This window comes from Suricata suricatta, chromosome 1 (genome assembly GCF_006229205.1).
Source record: "Suricata suricatta isolate VVHF042 chromosome 1, meerkat_22Aug2017_6uvM2_HiC, whole genome shotgun sequence".
Lineage (NCBI taxonomy): Eukaryota > Metazoa > Chordata > Mammalia > Carnivora > Herpestidae > Suricata > Suricata suricatta.
This window is the reverse complement of record NC_043700.1, coordinates 119,745,561-119,772,943: the sequence shown is the minus strand read 5'-3', so window position 1 is coordinate 119,772,943 and position 27,383 is coordinate 119,745,561. Positions and strand designations below refer to the sequence as shown.

Genomic DNA, 27,383 nt, shown 5'->3' with positions numbered 1-27,383 from the left:
TTTGGTGGTGTCAGTGTTTTGAATTTTTGCCATTCTAACAGGTATGTAGCGGTATCTCTTTGTTTTCATTTGCCTTTCCCTGGTGACGTGATGTTGAGCATCCTTTCCGATGCTAATTTGCCATGTGTCTGTCATCGATGAGGTGCCTTTCCAGTTCTCTTGTCCATTTTGCAACAGTCTGGTCTTTCCCTTCCTGTGCAGTTTGAATTTGGTTCCAGCATTGTCACTTTTCATTTCTTTATTGTACTTGATCTTTGTTAATGAATTCCCTTTTTAAATTTTCCACTTTTTAAAATTTTTGAGTGGGTTTATCACTGAGAAACAAGCAGACAGTGCAACTACACACTTTGCTGTCTGTGCATGAATAACAGGTGTGCAGTGACCAATCACTAACAGACTTTGAGGGAAGTGACATGATGGGTTACTCATCATATGTATCTATTATCTACATGGTGATTTGTGGACTCAAGAGCTAGCAGCAAACTTTATGCAATTACAGCTGAAGTCCAAACCATTTGGGAAATGTGTTACTTAACCATTGTGACTGAAATCCATGCATGTTGAAACTGATGCAGAGTGAGCCCTGCCTGGATTGTAAACTCTTCTTTCTCCGTTGTAAATGATGTGAAGTTATTCTGGGGAAAAGAAAAAAAACTGGAAACTGGAAACTAAGTGCTCTCTCCCCACTCCCACCCCCCAGCCCCCCACCCCCTCTTGTTTCCTGTTTGTTTCAGCCGAATATGGCAAGAGTGACAGACTTGCTGGAGCGCGGGCCGGGCGCGTGCGGGTTACAGGGCAGGCGGCTGCGGCTTCTCATCTGATGGGAGCGAGGCTGTGAACAGCAGTAAAGCTTGGAGGTAGCACACGGCACCTAGAGCCTGGTTTGGGGCCTTCGTTGTATCCAGTCAGTGATGGCAGGGATGGCTTGAACTTTCTTCCTTAATGTTACCAACCTAGGATGCATGTTCAGCAAGTCGGGTTTGAAGACCAAAAGTGTGGTGCTGCAAATTTCCCAGTAGAAATCTGCCCAAGTTACCTGGTTGGAAGGAAACAAAAATTGTCATTTGAACATGAAAGGCATAACTTCTTAAATCAAAATATAGTTTCATTTTGGGGCACGTGAGTGGCTCAGTCGGTTGAAGTGTCTGACTTCAGGTCATGATCTCATGGTTCATGAGTTAGAGACCTGCATCAGGCTCTCCGCTGTCAGCACAAAGCCCACTTCAGATCCTGTCTCCCTCTTTCTCTCTGCCCTTCCCTGCGTTTGTGCTCTTTCTCTCTTCCTCAAAAATATACATTAAAAAAATAGTTTATTTTTAATTTAAAATACTCTGTTACTATGAAAGTGGAAAGAATATATGATAGAAAATAACAGATAATGCCATCCTCCCAATACCCAGAGGTTGCTAATACTAACACCCCTGTGTATAAGGTATTTGTGTGTGTGTGTGTGTGTGTGTGTGTGTGTGTGTGTGTGTGTGTGTGTGCGTGCGCGTGCTCGTTCTAAAATGTGATCTTACAGGGGCGCCCGCATAGGTTGAGTCCACTTCTTGGTTTCAGCTCAGGCCGTGATCTCACAGTTCTTGAGTTCTAGTCCTTCACCAGGCACTGCCCTGACAGTGCAGAGCCTGCCTGGGTTCTCTCTCCCTCTCTCTCTCTCTGTCCCTCCCCTGTTCATGCTCTTTATCTCTCAAAATAAATAAAAACTGTATTTAAAAAAACAAAATGAGATCTTAGAGTATATATTCTTACACTTGATTCATTCTCCACCTCTCTGTGACAATACATCTTCATCTTATACCCAATCAATATTTTTCATCTCTTTCAAAAATGTCCTTTACAGGACAAAGCAGACGCATTTCAGGACATGCATTTCATCTGGTTATGCCATTTCACTCCCTTTTACTGAAAATTTCACACTCAGCCTAAAGAATGCAATATTTTCAGGATTTGTGTGATCGTTTCATCCTGTTGTTGACCTTGTTCCTTTATTCTGTAGAGTGTGAAGGGATAGAGTGCAGATTATCCCCAGAGAGCTCATAATTGCAAGTTAAATAGGTGGAAGTGAGTGAGATTTATGTCTGAGGAATAACAAAACACCTGTGTGTGTGGACACTGTGAGGAAGGGGGAGGACACGAGATGGGGTCAGCAGGGAGTTTACAGAAGAATTTCAATAGAAAACAAGGGGAGTAAATTTTAAGTCCTTAGAAATTGTTCATTCAATAGGGCAGGGAGAGGAACATTATAGGAAAGTCTATTGGGGAGTCCATGGGAGGAAATGAAGAGGCATGGGGTGAGGTTGAGAATTGAGGATAAAGATGTGGCAAGCTTGCTTCTGTGTCACCCAGAAGGATTCAACAGACCGCGACCAGAATAAGACACAAAAGTGCTGAAGAAAAGCAATCTGGGTCTTGTCTCATAGCATGTAGTCTCCTTGAAGGACTCCAATCTGAATCATTTAGATCTGAGTTCTTGTCCATAGTACTGTATAGGTGACACTGGGCTCCTCTATCAGAAGTAGGGCTGTAGTATCAGGTTGTCTCTCTTTTTGTGATATTAACAATTATCATTAGTCAGTGTGTAGGTCCATTCCAACTGTCAGGGATTGGAAAATGGTAACAGTTTAATCTCTGTTTTTACTTACTAACTGGAATACTTTGATGAAGACAAACTTTGCCCATTAATTTTTGTTATCTCGAGGTGCAATTGGCAGAGGGAAGGCAAGATAAATTCTTTATTAAACCCCTCAAACTTTAAAAAGACATTTTCGGAACAATTATTCAACTCCATAGCATGTTGTAAAAGTGACCCGTGAAGCTCTGTTTGGTTTGGGGTTTACATGTACGCGTTTGTGTTTGATGGTGGCAGTTGCCGCCGTGTATTTATTTATTTTGATTTGTTTCAATCCACTGCCATTAATAGTGAAGCTTGAGTTGTCCCTTGTTTGGCCAGTGGAAGCCTCTTCCAAGTTAACTTTTGAGTGCTTTTGACACGACCCCAGTTGTCTTTGATAATTAACTTGCTTCCGGTATGAGGAGGTGTTCCCAGCTCATCTCTCACATTTCCCTTCCCAGATTGAGAATGGGCTATTTCTCCAAGAACCCCTCGTTCCTTTTACTATTTAAGTCCTTTAATACTTACACCCAAAATCTGGGTCCTACAGATGCCCAGGGCAGTTGGATTGGTCATTGTTTCAAGAAAAAGGGATACAACATGCTTTTTTCTATATCCTAAGATAAAGTTCATCATGACCTTATACATAGTTCACACTCAGGAATAAGATGTTTACTTAGCTTCGCTGATCTGACATCTCTGTTTTCTTTCTCCCACACTGAAGATCCTCGTTCTCAGTGACATCTACATACTTTCTTATTGCTTTACCCCACAATGTGATACTCTAATATCAGAAAAAAACAATATGACTGTACCCAGTACCACCAACCATATAATTAGAAGAATACTCACATTATTGAATTTTGCTTTATTGCATGTTGCAGGTACTGAGGTTTTTAAAAATTTATTTATTTTAAGAGAGAGGTGGTGGGGGGTGCGGGTGGGGAGAGAATCCCAAGCAGGCTCCACACTGTCAGTACAGAGCCCAACATGGGGCTCAAACTCACAAACTGTGAGATCATGAATTCAAGAGTTGGACGCTTAACCAACAAGCCACCTAGAAGCCTCCCGTGTACTGTGTCTTCTACAAATGTTTGTGGCAAATCTGGTTGAGGAAATCTATTTTGTACTATTTTTTCCAACAGCATTTGCTCACTTTGTGTCTCTGTGTCACATTCTGGTAACTCTTGCAATATTGCAAGCTTTTTCATTATTATGGTGTCTGTGATCCATAATATTATGGTGTCTGTGTTTGCTGAAAGCTCAGATGATGGTGAATATTTTTTGGCAAGAAAGTATTTTAAATTAAGATACGCACATCGGTTTTTTTAGACATAATGCCATTGCATACTTAGCAGAGTACAGTGTAGTGTAAACATAACTTTATACTGGGAAACCAAAAACTTCACTTGATGTGATATTTGCTTTGTTGCAATGGTAGGAAACCAATCCCAGGATATCTCCGAGGTATGCCTCTACTAAAAATAGTATAATATTTATTTTTTGTTTTGAGAAACTATTTATAACAAGATATATAGTCAGATTACTGTGATATTCCTTAAAACAGTTCTACCTCACTAATAAAGGACATAGGTACTTTACACACTTCATGCATTAATTTGACACGTTTATTTGTTTCACTTTGCATGTGCTTTGCAGTGCCAGCTTTTAAAAATACTTTATGTTGTTTTTATATAATTATATAAAATATTTTAGTTGATGATCTCAAAGTTAAGTCCACTAAAAAAATTTATCAAAGTTTAGCTTTTATCCCCGCTCTCTGACCTACTCCCTCCCTATGGGTAACTTTTTTCTCAATGAATATTTATAAGTTTTTGGTTGTGTGTGTGTGTGCTTGCATTTTTTATGATGTAAAAGATACTCACAGAATTACCAATGAGCCACTCTCTTTCCCCTAAGTATGTGTCCAAATCTTGTAGAAGATGAGGTCCATCATATGTAAGAAGCTCATTAAACATCTGATCCTAGGAGAGAGAGAAAAAGATCACTTTAAGGATGATAGGAAGAAAAATAAATAATGTGATTGGAAGAGGAAGTAGATTTTTCCATCTTTATTCTCCCCCATGAGTTGAGAAAAGAAAAGTAGCTCTGTGTTGGTGGTGGTGGTGGTTGCTGTTTTCAAATGTATGACATGGAGGGGCGCCTGGGTGGCTCAGTCAGTTAAGCGTCTGACCTCAGCTCAGGTCATGATCTCACGGTTCGTGGGTTCAAGCTCTGCATCGGGCTCTGTGCTGACAACTTAGAGCCTGGAGCCTGCTTTCGATTCTGCGTCTTCCTCTCTCTCTTCCCCACCCCCGCTCATGCTCTGTTTCTGTCTTGATAATAAATAAACATTAAAAAAAATTTTTTAACATATGACATGGAGATTGAGGTCTGGTTCTTGATATTTAGTCATCCCTTTGTTACTCGTGGATTAAAAAATAATTTTGTCACCAGTTCTTAGAGTTCCTTTGTATATAATGACTAAAAATTTCACCCATAAAATCTTTTCATGATTTTTATCTTAATCTTTATTGAGAAAAAAGGATTCCATTAAATTTTTACATTTTAAAATTATCTTTTTTCTTAGGCTCACTTTTTTTGAAGAAATAACATAACTGAGGCTAAAGAAATTTATTTTGTAAGTCTAGCTTCCTTTAGCTTGGCAGTTTCTTATTTCACCATTGCACTTAACGAAAGTAATCTATAAGGAATCATTATGCTCTCAGGCCTTTATGGTTTTTTGTTGTTGGCTTGGCATTGTGCCTTAGTATGAGCCTTGTCTGCCTTGAATATCATCTACAAAACCATCATCTAGGTGCACTCTGGATATATTATGTAAGGTAACGTTACAAACCAAATATCCTCAGAGGAGACCATGGCCTCTTTCTTGGTAACAAGTGTTTGTTTATATATGAAAATTCTGGCTGGTGTGTATCTTGGATATGAAACGTGAGCCAATATTAAAAATATTATATAATTTGTATGTACATGTATTATTTACTAATAATGATAAATGACATATAATAAAATCCAGCCTTTATTAAGGCAGCTCAGGTAGTGGATAACGGCCTCACCAACTTGCAGATATATTTGTTATTACTATAACTGCTAGGTCATAGAGATTGTTATAACATAATGCCTTAGGTTTGTAGAGTACAGTTTGCAAAAGCATCATTACATATTCACATACATTTGTCAGATTTCATAAATGAAACATGAGAAGTCTATCAGTATTTTGACTTTCTACTACCTTCATTCATAAAGTTCTTTATGGTTAATACGTTCATAGTTTACAATAAACCAGTATGAGTTCTCCTGCCGCTTACACATCATTTGTAAGCTGAGCGGCAATGGGCCCAGATCCATGTGGCACTTCCCACAGCCTTGCCCAGCTCAGCTCAGCATCAGTTGGAAAGATGTTTACAGCCAACCTGGCCTTCCTGGAATAGCTAGGAACAGGAAGGAGTAGAGTGCAACGGGACGTGGCTGCTGAACAGCTTTCCAGAACATCTGTATTCTCATCTGCATAGTTTTGTTCCTTCTTCTGGTGTACACTTTCCACAGCGTAAGGTCAGGTACACTGATGCTTGTGCGTACACAGGGCCAACTAAAAATCTTTCCTCTGTACTGACTTCTCCTTTAGTGCAGGTTCTCATATGTTTGGTGAATCATCCCAAGTGATTCATCTCCTCCAGTGACATGTAAATTATAACCTCCATAATTATTAGTATTTAAGAATCATTTTAAAGAATATTCACCAAAATAACATAAAGAAAATGAAATTTAATTATACAAACTTTTTCCCAGATGTGTACTTTTAAAAAGGCATTTCCTGACAAGTCCTAGTCAGCCACTTTTGTTAGACTCAAAATTTCCTTTTTCCTCCAGAGCATTATAAGTCAGGAGGTTTATGAACCTGAAAAGTCATTGCTATAGAATTCTATCAACTGACTTTTAATTTTTTTTCCCCAAAGCATTATTTTTCAATCCAAGTGTTATCTTCCAATCCATACTGCCCCAATCATTTAGTACTGGAAATGGGCCACTGGCATCCCTTCAATCCTGCTCATCCTTTACCCTCCTGTCCCCACTCTTTAGATGAGGAAACTGAAACAGGTGCGTTGAATAACCAAAGAAGCACAAGCGGTAAATTCAAGGACTATCTGGGTGACCAATGTCTAGAATTTTGCCTTCTAAATTAAACTTAAATTTTTTAAAAGATGAAAGTGGAATTTTTAGCAACAAATACTGTAACATTTATAGTTATATGTGTTTGATGGATTTTTAAAGCTCATATAATAAGAGCTATTTTCACTGTCCATCCATCTTCACTTTATCAATATTCTGCTTTTGAAAATGGTACTGACCACAAGGTGGCAGCAGTGCGACTGACTGCAGGGAGACGAGACGATGGAAGATACTGGAACTGTGGCTTCCTCCTTACATGCTAGCCGGGTCCTGCCTATTAATCAGATAGTATGTAGCCAATTGCAATATTTCTGTAGCATGTCCTCCTTTTATATGCTTTATTTATAAACTTGAATTATGTCCTGTGATTTTTTTTTTAAGTCGGAGGTATGTAAGAGCCTTGTTATTCTAGTGCAAAGGTAGGTTACTCTGATCATAAACATTCAAAGAATATTTTCCTCTGGGTGTTAACTCCTATTATTGTGCCTCAGCCACAGAAAAGTACAAAATAGAGAAATAGAGAAGAGCAAGCCCATAAATTGATAGATTGCCAATCAGCGGGGTCTTTGGCACAGGGAACAAAAAGCTTTAGATACATTTCTCTAAATTGGAGATTATGTATCTACTTGTCTCTGCATTTATAAGTATGTGTTAAACATAAACACCCTGTCTGACAAAAGGAAAAACAATGAGCAGTCAACTATATAAACACTATTAATTATAATACAGAATATCTAATATTTATCTAACACTTTCTACCTAGTCATAGGTACTCATGCTAACATTGAACCCTCCAACACACTTCAAAGTAGATTCTATGGTATCCCTACTTGACAAAGAATTCGAACTATTGACAGGTAGTTATGTGGCAATTAGTAAGAAGGGAATTCGAAGTCCAGCCTGGCAGTATGACTCTGGAGGCCAAATGTATTGCTGTAAATCGAAGCTGATTTGCTTTAGACTTTGCCCTGTCCTGGTTAGTCAGTCATATATTTGTCTGTGTGTGACACACTTTACTTTGTGTCAAGGAATTAGCAAATGTGCATACTTTTATGTTCCAAATATTTCTGTTGAAATAAGAAGTTCCTAGTTAATAAGTTGTCTTTAGCACAAATATGTTTAAGTAAATTGATCAGACTGCCATTGTATGCTGTAACTTTTGGATGCAAACCATAAGCTATAAGACATGTGTAATGACCACCTGCTGGCATTAAAAGCAGTGGCTAAGAACATGGAGTCTGAGAGTGGCTGGAATTTGAATTCCCTCGTGTTCCATTTACTAGCTAAATAACCATATCTGAGTTACTTATGCTACATGAACCTCAGTTTCTCTATCTGGAAAAATGAAGATCATAATTTCTCCCTAAGAGATGCTCTGGGTATTAGTCACTAATTTAAAAGAAAGAATGCATAGGTGATGAGGCAACTCCATAACTACTCTATTTCTTAGTTTCTTCATGTGCGAAGTGGACATGGTGATAGAAAGCACTTAACCCACTGGAGGATTGGGAGGACGGGCTGAGACCACGTGTGGGCGGGGCTGGCGCAGCGCGCATGCGTGGTGTTTGAGAAGTTCAGCTCTTCTGTCTCTCATTTATCACGTATGTAGTGCCGGCTAAGTGAAAGGCACCGTGCTAGGTGTGGGGACATGAGTGAGTAGCACAGACATAATTACTACCCTCATGAGTGTTCTACTGGAGCAGACAAACAAGTAAGTAGATTTAAAAATACAATTGTAACGAGTGCTCCACTGGTCACCACTAGGGGGCTGTGATGGAGAATGACCAACAAGGTCTACTTAGAATTCTGGATAAAGATGATGGATTTGACTCACATACACATAGTTTTCGTCCCCAAACCACCAGTAAATACATATTTTTGAAAAGATAGAGCCCATAGGTGGAAAACAGAAGAGGCAAGACAAAACAAAATTTGAAGCTATAAAGAAAATGGACGAATGGTATCTGCAAAGGTAAAGCTGAAAACCAATACTGCCCGATCTAACCCTCAAATGGTTCAAGAAGAGGCAAGACATATCGAGAATTGGGAGCAAGGAGGTAAGGGATAGGATGACATGAGGACTGGTGAAAAGCTGTGTAAGAGGGCATTTTAGCATGGGACTTCTTCCTCCATTTTACACTTACACATGCCTCTGCTTAGAGGGTGGAGTAGATGGTTTGTGGGTTGGGAGCTGTCGTTCCTAACCAGAAATAGGGGATTAAATGAATATATGCATACTGACTGCTAAGTTCTGAGACTTTAGCCCTCTCTTTGCTGATTGTTTCCCAGAGCACTGGCAGCCACACCTTTATTTCCAGACAAAAGATTGGCAGGCTACTGGATAGTGTGGGAAGGGTCAGTAATAAATGTAAAAACAATTAGGCGAATGAAGGGAAGGCAATTACTAGTTTTGAGGAGGTAAAGTGAGAAAGGAAATAATGTATACTACAATTCACAGTTATGTATAATATTTGCATAGATATACTAATTTAGTAACAACTGAATATTGATTTGACCAAAACATTTTAATACCATTAAAATTTGGAAGAAGGGAAGCAGAGACAACAATTATATAAAGGATAAATTCTTATTACTATAGTAATAAGTCCAGAGAAACTATCTAAAGTTAGTGAATCAAAGCAAGCCGTTATTACATGTCTTAAAGAAATAGCTAAAAGAGGGTTATGTCTGAGGAGGGGTTGATGTGAAGCGGGAGACAGGGAATCACTACTTTGTTTTACATTTTGTGAATATAATTTGATATTTTAAAACTACAGGAATGTCTTGCTTTGATAAAGAGGATCTTTTTAAAGCAAGCCACCTAATGTCTGGCAAGAAGATATGATTAATAGTAGTAACAACAAACTCATCACATTACTTTTATATTTTGGTTTTTCTCTGCCCAAGGAAAACGTGACATGAAATCATCCAATGTGTCCACAATTGCATCAACTTGACATTGTTCCAGGTCTGTTTTTCCAGCCAAATCTATAAAACAGAGACCATTTTAAGCCTAGAAATACACTGGATTTAATTTGCTACATTGAAATGTTAATTTTTAATAGGCAATATAGTCTTATAGTTCAAAAATTCAAAATATGAAACTGCGACGAAGACTCACTTGCAGCCCACTCCGGTCCCTCTCGTTGCGCGCCCCCGCCCGCGCTTGTATTTGGTGTCTGTGCGGTCTTTTTCTGTTATTTCCTTATGAAAATAACACTGTACGTCCTACTCAATATAAGCACCCGCATGTAAGATCTTTCCACGCAAGTTTGTGAGATGGATTCTTGCTCCTTTGCAGCTACATACAAGCACCACAGTCTACCTCACCTCGGCTGATTTGGTTTGTTTCTTTCACATCTTTTATGATACATTTTTTATGACTACTACAATAAATAACCTGCGTTATCACTTACACTTCTCTCACATTTAGTTCCATTCTTCTTTACAGTATAGTGTTCAGTAATGAAATTATTTAATGAGTAGTGAGTATATGTCATGTATTCTTTTTCACTTATCAAAACTCTTCAACGCACTAAACATATTACCTGTGTTTTTGGTCAGGTATCTTGCTATTGCTAGGCTCTGGTGAAGGTTAAGTCCATCAACTTCCAAAATGGGGATTTTACCAAATGGAAGAGCTTTAAAAAAAGGAAGCAAAAAAATAAATCAACTTCCATACTAAAATCAGTAGTAATACTTCCATTTTTATTGATAATTACAGAAACAAATCATGATTTGAAAGTTATAGAATTCTTGAATATGTATTCTAAAAGGGACAGTAGGTACCTTCTAGTGGAATCTTTATGTTTTATATTTTTACTTAAAAAATTTTTGTTTACTTTTGAAAGAGAGAGAGAGCGCATGAATGGGGGAGAGGCACAGAGAGAAGGAGACACGGAATCTGAAATTGGCTTCTGCCTCAAGCTGTCAGCCCAGAGCCCGATGCGGGGCTCGAGCCCACAAACCGTGAGATCATGCCCTGAGCTGAAGCCGGACGCCTAACTGACCAAGCCACCTGTGTATACACGTACTACTTAATACTTACCTTTCCAAAAACTTTTCTTTTAAAGCTTCATTAATTTTTGTAGCTTCTGTGAGTAATAACATGAATTATTCTTTCAAACCACAGTCTAAGGAAATGGAGAGTTTGATTTACATATTGAGTTATGGTAAGGAATTTAGCAAAATTCTGATTTTGATGAGGGACTATGTGGAGTATATAGTAAGGCAGTAAGCAATTTGTACAAATATTAGGGCAGACTCATAGCAGATGTATTAGTATCTTATCCATAGATCATACTTTGTTTTCTTATCTAAATCTATTATATTTTTGTCAGGAAGTAATATATATTTTTATAGAAAAATTCTAAGTTGAAGATGAATAACAATAACTCTGCCATGCAATTATAACCATTTGAGTATTTTAATTGCTTACTCATATGTATTTAAAAACAACATCAGAATGTATTTATAAACCACTTTTTTATTTGATAACATCTTTTTGAAATTTTTCCAAATCAGTGAAACCTCACCTTTAAAAAATTTTTTTTAATGTTTGTTTATTTTTGAGAGAGAGACAGACCACAGGCGCCCCAAAGCATCACTTTCTAATGGCTGCATTATATTTTGTCACATGTATTGATCACAATTTTCCCAACCACTCCCTTAGTTTAGGAAATATCATTATTTTGGAAAGCGGGAAAAGAATAATGTGCTACTCATAATCCTATGACCCTAATGCAGCTAGAATCAACCTAGAATCAACCTTCAAGTGTCTTCCATATGCACCTTGAGTAAGTACAGGATGAACTGTAGTTTACATCAGGAATAAAAACATCTTTGAGTACTTACCTAAGGAGTGTGCCAAGTACTATTCTAGGTGCCTGAGGTTGTGCAGTGAGCAAAACAGAGTCTCAAAGCTGACACAATCACGAAGCCTTATTCAGAGCAAAGTACGAGACTAGGAATTAACATGCCTAATATTTTGAGGGATGCCTCCTTTATGCTAGGCAGTGTACTGAATATTTAACGTACCCATGAGGTCTTTACAACCTTACGGAGTAGGTATTATCTCATTTTATAAATGAGGAGATGAATGAAGAGAGGTTGTGTACAGCCCACATCATGTAGGTGGTAGAGGCTCAAACGGAGTTCAGTCGGAACTTTTGCTCAGCTGTTTCGCTAGTTCTAAGAGCTACGTTTTGTAAAGTACATTAAAACTCAGAGCAAACCCAGAGGATAGTGTCCAAGTTAGAGGAGGGTCTGAAAATCACTTTTTATAAGGATTGGCTGAAAAACTTGGCACTCTTCACGGGGGAGAACAAAACAAACGAAGTGTAACCTAATGGCCATCTTCATATATGTATGGCCTGGCAATCAAATGGCTGAAAAATTTTATTCTATCTCTAAAATGTAGAACTGGAACTAAAAAGTAACTTTAAAAGGGCAGATATTAACTCAAAGTAAAGAATAAATTTTTAGCATTGGAACTATTGATGATGGAATGTGTTTTCCTGCGAGATGGTAAGCTTTCAGCTACTGGCAGCCTTTGAGTCACACTTAGGATAATTGCCAACAGTGGGAATAAAGAAATTTAAGAAGACAAATGCCAAGGCCTTCATTTGGTTCCAAAAGAAAATTAACTCTGGGGTTGGAGATTTAACTAAACAGGAGCATCTGTCAAAAAGCTTTAAGGAATTTAGTGATGCTGAGTATAGGGCTGTGTGACATGGCTGCCAAAGTAAGCCCTGTGATCTTGGAAAAATGTCCTTGGAGTGTATCTCCACTTAAGCTAAGAGTGGTGGTCCCCTTGTGCTCTGTGCTATTCTTATGCCTGGAACATTGTGTTTCTCCACAGGCACCACACATTAAATGGTGGACATAATCTAATAGTAGCCTGTCCTTCTTGGGTGGTAAGGAAATCCAAACCAGGAGCTATAAATGGAACCCTCCAGGAAGAGATGAGAGTTGTCCCTTGGACCTATCCTGCAGATCTCATATAGTCCATGGGAAACAGCACATATATCAAAAAGTGGAGTCAGGGCTGGGAAGTTTGGACTGAAATTCACAATGATGCTAGAGAAACAATTGAGGAAGTTCTAAAAGTTAATACCTAGAGGGACGGATGTAGGAGTTAGCTGGGACTCAGTTCTGAACTCGGCCAGTGGCCTTTACCTTCCCCAGAGCATCATCACTGAGCTGACGATCCAGCAAAGTCTTTTTCTCTATGATCTTAAAGATATTAAGCTTCTTCAAATAATTGGATGTTAAAGAAGGAATAATCTGTTCTCCATGGATTAAAATGGTAAATCCAAGACCAATGTATGAAAGCAATGAGGAGGTAGATTCTAATTTTATGTAAGGAAGAGTCATTTAAAAGTTTTCCTCCTTTCTGTTTTCTGTTTTCTCTTCCCAGAATTTCACTGAGATATCCTACGCTTACTTAATCTCAATTTTTCTGATCTTTTTTCTCCATTTTTAATTTATTTTTCCTATTGTGCTTTTTGGAGTAGTTTTTAATTTTTTTATCACTTTATCAATTTGATTTGTCTGTATCAGTTTTTTAGTTTTAACACCTTTTTTTCTCTGAACATTCCTTCTTATAGCATATTTGTTCTGAATGTACAAAATACCTGTTCTCTTTGAGGATTTTCTATTTTTGAAATCTATTTCTTGCTATATCATCCTGAAGCCTTAAGTTGATCTTTCCCCCTCTGCTTCTTTAGGTCTGTTTTCTATTAGAGGCCTTCTTACAAATATGTACTAATTTTTGGTTTGCCATTCCTGTTTTAAATAAGTGAAAAGAATAGAAGCTAATAGGAGCCTCAGTGGACATGGAAGGGCTTGCAGACAGACTGGGCTGGGCCGTGTCGTTGAGATGCCCACTCACTCAGTGTCTGCTAGACGTTCTCTTGGACTGATCAGCTTCACTGGAGACAACTCTTCCATTTCCTGCCTGAAGGATGCTCGTTTAGTTCCGGCATTCTGATTGTAGAGCAGGGGATAAGGGCGTTGGGTCTCACGGTTTAGTTTCTAGATTTCCACTGAAACCCATCTATAGTATTGTGTCCTGAGACATGACTGGTGTCCTGGAACCCTCTGGGCTATCCTTGATTGAGAGTGATCTCCATCCTTCTTCCAGGGAAAAGACCTTGTGGTCATGCTGCCGCTTCACAATCTTCCAGTCAATCCTCTGTCAGTTCTGTTATTAGAGTTCTCTGTTGCTACCAATTCCTGAGCCCTTGGGGGGATCTCTGGAGTGATTAAGCTTGCCTCCACCTCCTCTATGTTTATATTTGAGCATCCGTGGCCTATTAAGTCACCTTACCATTCTTTTTTTCTTAACGTTTATTTATTGATTTTGAGACAGAGAGAGACAGACATACAACAAGCGAGAGAGGGGCAGAGAGAGAGAGAGAGAGAGAGAGAGAGAATCACAAGCAGGCTCTAAGACATCAGTGCAGAGCCGGACGCGAGGCTCAAGCTCATGAGCCGTGAGATCACGACCTGAGCCAAGATCAAGAGTCGGTCACTTTGCTGATCGAGCCACTCAGACGCCCCATCGCCTTCCCATTCTTTGACTTGTTTTCCAGTTTTGGGAACTTTGTGCTGTCATATTCAAGCTTGATTTTTTTGTCCTTGTAGGGCTTTGTCTTTTTTTTAAAAAAATAAGTACTTTAATGTTATTTAAAAGAGAGAAAAATGTCAACACCTGTGCACAGTTTACCAGGTTTGACTTGGAAGAACTTCTTAATAGCCAATGATAGTCTAAATATAATCCTTATCACAGAGGGCAGGTCATAGAAGATTTCAAACATTGGAGAGCATTCCTAAGGCAGATAGGAGATGAGGCCAGGAAAAATTTGTAATAAACTGCTTTTCAATAGCTATTCCTTCCTTTTTTTTCAAAGCAATAAAATCCTGGGTTTTAGGTGAGCAAATGATTATCCACAATAAAGTCAGCATTTCCCAGCTTCCCTTGGAGTAATCCATGACCACGTGAACAAGTTCTTGCCAAGGGCCACAAGCAGAAGTGAAATGTAAAACTTCCTGGTCATGCTATGGAAAGAAAGAGATGTGTCCCTTCCCCTCTTACACTTCCTGTGAGCTGGAATGTGGAAGAGAATGTCTTAATATATATTAGACAACCAACTAGGGATGGCAGATGAACGGAAAAGAAGGAGCCTAATCTTTGACAACTTCATGGAGCAGAACCACTCTACCGGCTTGGGATTTTATGCAAAAGAAATGAATTTCTATCCTCTTTAGGCCATTTTTGTGTTGGGTGTCTGTTAAAACATCTGAAACTATGCATATATATATACATATATATATATATCCTAATCACCATGAACTTTAAGATCTCTATCAACTCTAAGAATCTGTGAAAATATTAAGAAAATGCAGCAATTCCATTTTTAAATAACATAATGGAAAGTCAAAGTAGAAGAGGGTATGAGGGACTCAAAGAACTTATATCTAAAAACTAAAAGGCAGAATTTATTACATGTAATATCTCTACAACTTGCTATCCATCTTGATTTCATTAATGAATAAAATTTAATCACCTATTTCATGTCCACAGAATTAAAAATCCCATGTACAAATCCTCATGGTAGGGGGAAAGTTTGGATATTAATGAGGAAGTTTCATGAAAAAAGGAAATAAAACATTCTAGCCCATGAGAAGAGTTCTCTGATAAGAAAAAGAGTGATTACAGGGGAAATGACATTTAAAGAGCTCATGTTTCCAAAAGGCATGTGGTGATATGTACTGTTAATATACCAGTTATCCTGGTGGTATTGTTGTGGTATTATCTATTTTATTTATTTATTTATTTTTAATGTAATTTATTGTCAAGTTAGCTAACATACAGTGTATACAGTGTGCTCTTGGCTTTGAGAGTAGATTCCCATGATTCATCATTTATATTCAATACCTAGTGCTCATTCCAACAAGTGCCCTCCTCAATGCCCATCTCCCATTTTCCCCACCCTCCCCAACCTCCACCCTCATCAACTCTCAGTTTGTTCTCTGTATTTAAGAGTCTTTTATGGTTTGCCTTCCTTTCTGTTTATAACTATTTTTTCCTTCCCCTCCCCCATGGTCTTCTGTTAAGTTTCTCAAATTCCGCATATGAGTGAAACTGTCTGATATCTGTCTTTCTCTGACTGATTTCATTTAACATAATACCCTCTAGTTCCATCCACATAGTTGCAAATGGCAAGATTTCATTCTTTTTGATGGTCGAGTAATACTCCATTGTATATATACCACATCTTCTTTATCTATTCATCAGTTGACTGGCATTTGGGCTCTTTCCATACTTTGGCTATTGTCAATAGTGCTGCTCTAAACATTGGGGTACATGTGCCCCTATGAATCACCACTCCTATATCCTTTGGATAAATTCCTAGTAGTGCTATTGCTGGATCATAGGGTACTTCTATTTGTAATTTTTTGAGGAACTTCCACACTGTTTTCCAGAGTGGCTACAGTTATCGGCATTATCAAGTGCAAATAACTTGGGCCCCTGTATGAAATTGACCTGTGCTTGAAAAACAGTTCTACCTTGCTGAAAAATTGAACCTGAAAAAATTACGTAAATTCTGTGTGCTATAGCTAACCCAAGTATAAAATAAAACCCATAATACATCCTATGAAGGCGTGCTGGAGAAATTAAATGAAATGAGTCTGTGGAATATGTACCAGGTGCCCAATAGTCTTTCAATACCCAATAGCTCTTCTCTTCAACTTCATCTTTATGCAAATTTGTAATAATCCCATCATAAAAATGTGAATTTTAGCCATAGAGTTAATATTTAGTTAGTATTTTTAGGCAGATATGATGAACAAAATAATTTGCTCATTTATTTTTTCTTCATTAAAAAAAATATACCACCATAGGATGACTTACAACTTACTGAGAGCCACACACTTTTTAATGTCATAATATTTCTAATTCTCCCCTTTGTCCTGAGTGCTAAGGAGCATGTTTTCATGGAGTTACCTGCCCAGTTCATCAATTTGCTTTTTCTTCTGATCAAACACCCAGTTTTGTACACATACCCACCCTTCTTTTGAATAGTCACATGCTTCATGAAAATTGATTCCACCCCCAACTTCAGAGGTAGACTAGATTGTTCAAGGTCCTTCCCATCTGCTTTGTCAGTGAGAAATGACAAGTTTGCTGAGGTCTTCTGGGAAATATTTTCTGCATTCTTCTGAGAACACTTGCAGCAGAGTGCTCTTTCTCTCATGTATCTCTGGATATTCCTGTTCAAGGCCGTGGGGCTGGAACTGCAGCAACCCTCTTGTTACTTGCTCCATGATGCCACCAACACACAGAAGAAAGTCAATTCTTGAAACCTGTCCTATGTCTGGATTTTTGCTTATCTGAGACAACTAATTTCCATGTGATATAAGCCATTTTGTGGTCGGTTTTCTGTTAGAGCAGCATATCTGATCCCTTGACAAAACTATAGGTATCTGTAGTAAGCCCATCTAATTCCAGTTGTCAAGAATAATAACTTTTGTATTCCCTGTTTCAACTCTTCTGACATAGCTTTGTATTGTTGATATACACTTTCTGTGAGGTTTGTGTTTTCACCTTGAATAGGAAAATTTCTGGCCCACCTACCTTCTCAATGTAAAGCTACATGAAATTTAAAAACCTTTACTTAAAAAATTAATAAATGGGGCACCAGGGTGGCTCAATCAGTTAAGCTTCCAACTTCAGCTTAGGTCATGATCTCGTGGTTCACGAGTTCAAGCCCCACCTCAGGCTCTGTACTAACAGCTCAGAGCCTGGAGCTTGCTTCAGATTCTGTCTCTCTCTCTCTCTGCCTCTCCCCTGCTCTGTTTCTCTCTCAAAAATAAATAGGCACTTAAAAATTTTTTAATTAATAAATAAAAAAATAAAAACCTTTTTTATTTTCCCTGAGGAAAGACAGAAAGTTCTAGAAATATATATTTTCCCTACATTTTCATAAACTCTTATTTGTGCCACTTACTTGATTTGACTTCAGGCCAATCAGCTTGTTCTATTCTGTGGTCTTCATACTTTATGTCCAAATATGCGAATATATATCGAATAATTTCCGCTCTCCCCCTCATATTAAAATAAGTGAGTTTGTAGTTTGGCATGGTGTGATTCTGGGAAAATAAAAATTGAAGATTATTTTAGCAGCCTTCTATGGATGTTTCCATATTTTTCTTTGAGGATTTTTTCAAAACTTTACGGCATCTTTTGAGATGCCTGGAGATAATCGAGAATATTCCAAAACCTAAATTATAAATCACTATCCTAATAACATATGGGAAAGACTTGTTAGAAGATCATGACCACCTCTTTAAGAATTAGCTGGAACATTCCAGTGAAATATTTTACAAAAAAATTCAGAGTGAGAGGGCATATAGATACCAAGCTTCAGAGGATGAGTTCAAAACTTTCTATTTTTCCATTTTAAGCTGTTTTTGTCCCGCCTTTACTCACTTGTAATTTGACATTTGGCTTTTGTTGACTTTGGTGACACAGCTAAGTTTGTGAGGACAGCTGGATAAGGATTTCAGGAACAGTGTCCATGCAAGGGCAGAGTGAGCCAGCTTTGCCAGCCTGAGCTGGCCATCCCCTCCCTTCACCCACCCATGGCATTTCCCTCCAGGAATCAAAGGCTTAGGGAAACCAAAAGGAAAACTGCTCTCTTTCCCCTTTTACTGCACGCATGCTGTGGGGTTTTACTGGGATCCTATCACCGTACGGACATACCCCATCTTGGGGGCAACAGGAAGGGGCAACAGGATACAGATTTCTCCATACCTTCTATAGAGGAGCAAGGAAGAAAGAAAGTAACTTTTCTTACATTTCATAAAGTTTGCTAAAACTGGCTACATTGGTTAGATGTACATTGTTATAATTTTATCAGTTTTCCGTGATGTGTATCTCATTTCCACTGCTTATAAACAATTAATAATTTCAAACACTAATAGTAGAATGTCTTGTAATTTTATAATGGTCAGGTAACCTAGAAATAAACATTTTCATTTGAAATTCATCTCTTCCACTTGGCTATGTTGGACTAATCAAAAAAATCTCTCTTCAAAGTCCATTTTTTTTGTAGAGATACTAATATAGATTTGGAGATTTAATAAGGTAATACATGTAAAGCATTTGACACAGTGCTAAATACCTAATAATTATTAGCTATTGTCAATAATAACTTTGAATTAATTCTATAGGCAAAATTAAACACTGTGAATACAGGACACTAAAAATAAATAGTAATCATAGTAGTTACATGAATAGAAGTCATAAATAACAATTATTTATTCTTTAATATTTATTTTTATTTTTGAGAGAGAGAGCATGAGCTGGGGAGGGGCAGAGAGAGAGGAGGATAAAGATCCTAAGTGGCCTCAGTGCTGACAGCAGCGAGCCCGATATGGAGCCTGAACTCACGAACCGTCAGATCATGACCTGAGCCAAAGTCAGACACTCAACCAACTGAGCCACCCAGGTGACATTTATTGTAAGTGGTAAGTTTAAATAGTTTGTTTTTTTCTAGGAAGTTTTTCAAGGATATTAAAGGAATAGTAGATAAAAAGAAGTTAGGCTAAAGTCTCAAAACAAAATTCTATCTGAAATCACGTCAGATAAAAGGTCAAACACAAATCATAAAAATCTAGATTGCCAAGTTTATGCATTCACAGTATCCCACTGTGGTGCAGATGACCACAAACAGCTGTCTGGTTGCCTACTTAGACCCACTCAAGAGCCAAGAAACAATGGTGATGGTAATTTCTGTTGAAACCATTTCTCTGGGCCTTGGTTTTCCCCATCTAGATATTGTGGGTGGAGGTGGTGCTCCTTGCTAGAAATGGTCACCCTGAACATTCCACACCCATCCCACTCCTGTTAGCCAGTCCAGTCTGTAGCCAGATGAAGTGTGGCACATGCCTCACACATCAGTATGTAAGTGAAAAAGTCACTGGAGAGAACTAATGAAAACTACAAGATACATAGCCTTCAGTTCTTTGGGGGAGAAATATGCATAGAGGGAGTTCAAATTTGAGGGACTCAGTTAAGCTTAATGTTAAGCTTAGAAATAAATAGTGGGAAAAATATGAGAGTACAAAAATAGTCAATAGTCAATATAAAGTAATAAGCTTCCTTCTGATAAAAAGGGAGTAGTTTATGCAATCACAATAAAGGGAATATTCTTTTTTCTTTAAGTTTATTTATTTAGTTTGAGAGAGAGAGAGAGAGCGGGGGAGGGACAGGGAGAGAGGGAGACACTGAATCCCAAGTAGGCTCCGTGCTGTCTCAGCGTGGGTCTTGATCTCATGACCCAGGGATCATAATCTGAACCCAAGTCAAGAGTCAGTCACTCAACTAACTGAGCCACCCGGGCGCCCCAAGGGAACATTCTTATCTAAGAAATAAAAAGCATAATTGTTACAATTCCTTGATCTAACAGTTCTAAATCTCAAAAGAATAAAAAGAGTCTTCAGAGTGGAAAAAGTGTCATTCTTCATCACAGTTTTTATATGAAGAGCATGGTATCCAACTTTTTTATTGATTTTTTGCTGTCATGGGTCAATCTTTCCTCAGTGACAAAGAAATTGTGTGTATTCCTTATAAGCTTGATATGAATATATAGATTCATAAACATCTATTATGATCAATATTAAAAAATTAAACATGACTTTTTCTCATTTGGTCAAATACCGCATAAGTAACATTGTCCACCTCCTAATTGCTCATGAAAACAAAGGCACTTGTTGCTGTTGTACATTTGCAAAAATGTGCTATTTTATATTGTGTTTCACTCAAGTAAAGAAGACATTTAAAAAAAACTTAGCATAAGTTGTCAGCTATCTATAGTTCTCTGCAAATATATCTTTAAATCTAAGACTTGGCACAGGTCCATGAACATCTGACAAATGCTTATCTTTCCTTCTAGAACATTCTTTCAACAGTCTTCACTCATTGGTGAAGCTGCACTTGCACAACACATTCCTGTATTACTTGCAGATTATATTTTCTATTGAGTGAAAGTCTACTTTTCTTGATCTTTACAGCTACAAAATTCCAAATCTGGAGACTTTTGCTCTTGAGGATATATGTGCACACTTCATAATATGAAAAATAAGTAAATGTAAATGTAATTGGAAACACCTATGAATTTTAAAAATCCTTCCTATATTTTATAAAGCTTTTGCATAAAAACTAACCAAAGAAATTCCAAGCAAATATTTGTATGGGGAAAATAGGCAAGGAAATTTACAACAAAAGCTAATAAAAACTATAGAGGATAGTGTCTAAGACTTTTTTTTCCTCTTACTGCATTCAGCAGTCTATTCCTGTTACAATAATCTCATTTTGTTAAAGCCTTCATTTCGTAAGGATGACAGGCTAAAAGGATGAAGGTGAGATGTACCCCCCCCCCCCGCCCACTGGATGCAGTGAGGAGCAAACCAGGGGCAGCACAGGTCAGCGGCAAGAAGAATGTGTGGTTTGGAGTCACTTCTGCTACTTCGTATCTAAGTGGCCTTGGGCAAGTCACCTGTTCCTAGCTTTAGATTCCTCACCTGTAAAGTGGTAATGAAAATATTGTGTAGAAAGTACCAGCACAGTGCTTGGCACGTGGTATACATTCGGAAAGCAAAGCAAGAAGGATGAAAAGGGAGAGTGGGAGAGAACAGGAGAGAACGGGAGAGGACAGTTACCACCCTCGTTGAGGTTCGAGCCCAGCTTTGTGTAATTTGATTGGACCCCAATCCTCAAGCACATAATAATAAATAAATAAATAGCTAGATAGATAAATACATAAACAAACAAATAAAGGAAATATATAGTCAAGATTAAAAGCAAAGACAAAGTTTGCCTGCATCAAGGTGAACAAAAACCAAATACAGTAAGCAGGTCCCTGAATTCTGACAGAGGCGGCGGCCATCGAGGAGGGTAGCTCCTTTGGGAAAAATGAGAATAAAATCCCCTACACAAATGAGAGACTGCAGGGATACACTGCCTGAAACTAGGGCCTGGCGGGCTCTTATATACAATCTTTAAAAGGTCAAACTGAAAACCTCTAGTGAAAGTGAAAATGAGAAAAATATATGAAAAGTCACAAAAATTAATATTATAAGCAAAAAGGGGTCATAACAGCAGATGAAATAGATCATTACAAATCATAAGCTAATGGGGAACCTGAGTGGCTTAGTCAGTTAAGCGACCGACTTTGGCTCAAGTCATGATCTCACAGTCCGTGGGTTAAAGCCCTGCTTTGGGCTCTGTGATGACAGTTCAGAGCCTGGAGCCTGCTTTGGATTCTGTGTCTCCCTCTCTCTCTGTCCGTGCCCCCACCCCATCCCCCACTGGCTCACGCTCTCTCAAAAATAAACAAACATGAAAAAATATCATAAGCTAACATGACAAATAACTTCATGTCCATGAATCTGAACACTTAAATGGAAAGATTCTGAGAAATAAGTAAACTAACACAGCAAGGAAAAAAATTGAAAGCCTGCATTAACACTAACCAGTAAAGAAATGGAATGGGTAATTAGTTACATTCATGAAAGACACCAGGCCCGGAAGAAAATTTCTTTAACCTATTAGAATCTCTACAAAAAAAAAACTTAGAGCAAACATCATACATAATGTGGAGCCAATAGAAGCATTTTCTTTAATGTCAGGAATAACAAGAGTCTCACCACTACCCTTACTGTTCACCACAGTCCTGGACGCCTACCTACCTCAGTAAGATAACACAACAATAAACCACATACGTAAGGAATGGAAAGGAAGAGACAAACCTGTCCTTATTTGCAATCAAAGTTATTGTTTGTATTTAAAATTTAAGAGATTCTATGGATAAACCTGAGCCTAAATTTCAAATAGAAATGCTAAGGACCAAAATAGCCAAGGCAAATGAAAAGAACAGAAGGAGATGACTTGACCTACCAGATTGCAAGACTCACATTAAAAAAACCTTGTAACAAGGGTGATGTGATCTTTGTTCAGGACCAGACGTACAGAGGTGCATAGAGCCTTTAACAGAATCTCAGATGTATGACAGACATGACATTACAGTGGTAACATAATGAGGCTAGACGGAAGAAAATATACAGAATTACACCCCAACAAAATATACAAAAGAAGAAAACTATACAGAATTACACCCCAACTTCACACAATGCATCAAAAGAACATGGGATGGATTATAGACTTAAGTATGGTTGGACTGGCCTGGGCAAATTCCCGGGTCACGCTGTTCCTGTTAGCTTCCTTTCTGAGCCTTCCCACTATTACTCCATGTTAAGAATCCCATGTAGGGAAAATTGGGTGTTTCCTGAAATGATACAGAAACAAGAAGGAAAAAGGTAAGCTGATCATGCTTAAAGCTTTCCTTTGTAACTAAAGCTAACCACTGGCTTCCTTCCATTCTGAAGAGAGTCATTAAAGTTCCTGATTCACCAGAAGAATAAAAAACCCACTTAGAGTGGTGTTAGAAAAATAAGGTATACAGTTTCTCAAAGAACATATAAACGATGACTTAATACATACCCTGGATAGAAACTTTCACATATGAACTCATACAAAAGAAGAGTTACCTTTTAATGTGTGCTAAACTTATTTAGAAACGAATTTTTTTCTATGACACTAATAGTGTTTTTGAAAAGTTCTGTCTTGTGGACTTCCTTTCTTCCTCCTGGTTTATAGCTCTTTTTACTTTTTTTCTTTTTTTAAATTGTTTCTTTATTTATTTTGAGATAGAAAGAAAGGCAGAGAGAGCGGGAGAGAGAATCCCAAGCACGAGGTTAGCGCAGAGCCAGATCTGGGCTCCATCTCACAAACCACGAGATCATGGCCTGAGCTGAAATGAAGAGCCGGACACTTAATGACTGAGCCACCCAGGTGCCCCTGGAGCTCTTTTTACTTTATGTAACACTGATACATTTCAGCTGATTAATAACCACAAAGCACATTCAGTCCCAGAGGCAGTTTTAATGCAGTCATTGATAAAGTACAAACTATAGTAAAAGCATTCATTTTAGCTAACCTCATATCCTTCTGTACATTGCTGTCAGAGCCCAGGAAAACAGCATCAAAAATGCTAGTGTCTGTGCCGGAAAGGAGCTAACAATCCAAACTCAACTCTGGCAAAGGAGGCTAATATTCAGTTACTGTGTTATGCACCTTAAAGATTTCAGCAGATAACTGAAAAAAAAAAAAGGAATTGAATTTTTGAAATAATTTTGATAGATAAAAAACTTTACAAATAGGGAATTAAGTATTAGCCGTTTTAGAATTCACTTCAAAACCTAAACACTATTATCTTGATTTTACTCATAAAGATGTTTACTACGTGCGCTCTTACTCTTAAATAAAAGGAACGCCAAACATACCTGAGAATGATGCACTAACCTATGCATTTGAGGTATAAAAGCACAAATTATTTGCAGATTTGCCAACACTTCTTTGCTCTACCTCAGCTTGACCAAAGTTTAACCTATACGAAATGTACCGGCAGAGAGGGTAATATTTGTATCCTATTATGGAGACTGCAGTGTTTTGAAATGCAAAAATTAGATTCAGAGAGCAATCACATGAGATACTATTGTCTACATAAGAACTTCTTGCACAATATGGCATTAAATAACAGTCCTGTATTACCCATTAACAGTTGGCGGTAGAGAATGTTGATTTCCCTCACTCACAGGGTCTCTGAGCATTTCTAGTTCAGTTCTGGAAAAGCTGCCAGGTTGGAGTTAAATTGTAGCACAACAGAGGAAAATAAGCATTTTTGTTGACTGAGTGAGTTATTGGTTTAAATCAAACCCTGGACGTTTAATTTCACACTGACAAGCCAGGACCTCTATTTTACCATCAAAGACCAACTAAGTATCGTTTTAAATGGCTGCCTTACATTAAATCCAAAGCAAGAGGAATAATTGAAATATCCTTTGGGAGCTGTGAGCTCAAATTCTTAGCCTGGAGTAAATGCCTTAAATTATCTTTGAAACCAAATGATGATAGAAAGTAATTCTTGGCAAAATACGGAGACACTTCAACAAAATGTCTTAAAGTGACAGAAAATATTACAAAGAAAATCCAAGAAAGAAGGAAAGAAAGAGAAAGAAATAAGAAAGAAAGAAAGAAAGAAAGAAAGAAAGAAAGAAAGAAAGAAAGAAAGAAAGAAAGACAGAAAGAAAGAAAGAAAGAAAGAAAAAGAAAGAAAAAAGAGAAATAAAAAGAAAAAAAAAGAGAGAAAGGGAGAAAGAACTTCCGCTTTATACGTTGAAAAAACATCACTTGTACTGACTGCATTTTGTATGTTAAAGTCTACTTAAAGGATCTTTTAACATTTCTTAAAGTCTTTCAAAATCTCCAGTACTATATTTCTTTTAGAAATGACTGTTTGATTTCTATTTGGCCACTAACACTGGGAGGCTCTGAATGAGACCAGATCAGAGGTAGTGGCACAGTGAAAAGAGGTCAACAGACAGTTGCTCAGTGACACACAGAATATGACGGTAATAAAAATAAACACTAAGATGAAGAGAGAACACTCTCATTTCTTATCTTTATAGAGTTCAATCTTATCACTTACTTGTGCTATGTTGCCGTGGAGTCTCTAGTATCTTCTATGCCCTCATCAGTGACTGCATCGTGGGTTTATATGATGAGTAAGTCACAGTCATAAGCCAATGAGAGACAAGGCTACTTACTTCCACCCAAGTCTCTTCTTTCATTTCTCAGATGAAATATGCCCACCAAACAGGCCCAGCCTACAAAGACTTCTGGTTATTCTTGGCATTTTATAGGCTCTCTGGGTGTAAATAGCCTAATGTATTTGCATTCAATACATAAAATCAAAGTTACAGGTGCTGACATGTGCCTATTGCCACATGCTCTTTTATGTTTAAAGTGTTACACCGCAGGCTCCCAGAGAATGAGGGAACGGGAATACAGGCAAGTGGCTTGCTTCCTCAATTTGTTAGGTCTCCTTGGCTGACCACATCCTCACCAGAACCCTCCTCCAACAGTCTCGTCCTTTACCGGCTGCGTGTCTCTTCATTACCATCTCTGACAATAGAGTGTGTACTCCCCCTCCCCTAGCAGAATGCAAGCTGTGTAAGAGCAGGTGCTTCATCACTCAGTTTACTATTGTGCCCTCGTGGAAAGAAATGCCAGGCACATTATAGGCGCTAATATATCTTTGATGAGTGAATGATCCCAACTTATATTTCCCAACAATTCACATTTTTACAAGGACTCTAAAGTTCTCATTACTGCCAGGATATTTCACTTACATTCCTTTTCTCAGTAGAGCCATAGAGCTGGAGTGGAAGATTCTAATACACCTGTTGATAATCCTTACACAGATGAGCAACAAATGCCTAAATGTTCTAGACATTTATTTTTTTTCCACTCCAATTCATTCCAGCTATAATATTAGGACAGCTCAGTGAAAGGATCCAGTGAAATACCTGCCTGTGCATTCTAGGGCCTCCAGATTGTCCATGAAACATATTGATGACAGGATGGCTTGCAACTTCTAGAAAATTACACTCACAGGCAGCAATAGCAACCTGTCAAATATTTCCTATTCATTAGCACTCTAAATGTTAAAAAATATGTTTACATCCATTTATTGTATGCATTAGAAATGAAGAAAACTATAAATATTAAGTCTATAGGAAGCTTAAGATATAAATCCAGCCCCTTAGTCACCAAAGAGAACTATATAAATCAAAGTCAAGTGCAAAGGAAATAGGAGTTATACAAAATTATCATGGTGTATTTATTATCTTTCCCTGAGTTTTAACTTACATGCAAAAAAGTCCTTTTGGAGAGGGGGAAAGGGGAAGGAAGGTGATGATGGACATGGAAGAGGGCAGTTGGGGGGAAGAGCACTGGGTGTTATATGGAAACTAACTTGACAATAAACTAGTAAAAAAAAAAGAAAGAAAAAGAAAAAAAATCTTTTTGTCCTCACCATAATCACCTCTAATCCCTATTTTATAGAGGACGAAACAGACATAGGGAAATTAGATAAATTGCCTAGGAATTTCCGGTGGGACAAGCTAAGATCGAAGCTTCCGCCTTCTGATGACACATTTAACATTCTCTTCCTACATTATGCTTCAGTTTAAAAAAACCAAATTTGCAAGACCCAGCACTTGCCTCATTTTCTATAATAATGGTCTGCTTTACAACCCTTTGTTCTTGGTTGTAGGGAAACAAAGCAACCAATCATCTCTCAGGGGAGGAGTGGCTATTCGATTCTTGGTCAATGTTCTACAGCAGCTGCCCTGGAGGCTGCCCGCCACCCGTGTGTGCGCGGCCTTCCCCCCAGCAGCTCCCTGCTGCTTCTGCAGTGTCCTCATGCGCCACTCTCTTGCCCGAATGTGGCAGTCTAGTCACTTTGGATGCTGCCTCAAGTTCCAGCTGTACACCATCCAACACAGCCATTTCTTCAAAGTGGTTTTGCCACCTCCCTGGCAGCACAATATGGCCCTGGGGCCCCTCTGCTGTCTAGAACTACACATTTCCACTCCTTCTGTTTCT

General features: G+C 38.1%; 1 protein-coding gene across 1 annotated transcript; it reads right to left on the bottom strand.

The window, feature by feature from the left end:
- Positions 1–748: 748 nt before the first annotated feature.
- On the bottom strand, positions 749–25,597 carry HPGDS (hematopoietic prostaglandin D synthase). The gene is made up of 6 exons (XM_029923318.1): positions 25,541–25,597; positions 17,821–17,962; positions 10,354–10,446; positions 9,684–9,793; positions 4,501–4,599; positions 749–1,036 (listed from the first exon to the last, which is right to left on the bottom strand). The coding sequence occupies exons 1-6, from the start codon at positions 25,562–25,564 to the stop codon at positions 872–874; spliced, it is 633 nt and encodes a 210-aa protein (XP_029779178.1). The 5' UTR covers positions 25,565–25,597; the 3' UTR covers positions 749–871.
- Between the last annotated feature and the right edge of the window lie 1,786 nt (positions 25,598–27,383).

Coding starts and splice junctions, on each gene's coding strand:
- HPGDS (XM_029923318.1), bottom strand. CDS start 25,564: ATGAAAGAAGAGACTTGGGTGGAA. Junction 9,794..10,353: donor ATACCTGACCAAAAACACAG/GTAATATGTTTA, acceptor TCTGTTTTATAG/ATTTGGCTGGAAAAACAGAC. Junction 4,600..9,683: donor AGAAAAACCAAAATATAAAA/GTAATGTGATGA, acceptor TCTCTCTCCTAG/GATCAGATGTTTAATGAGCT.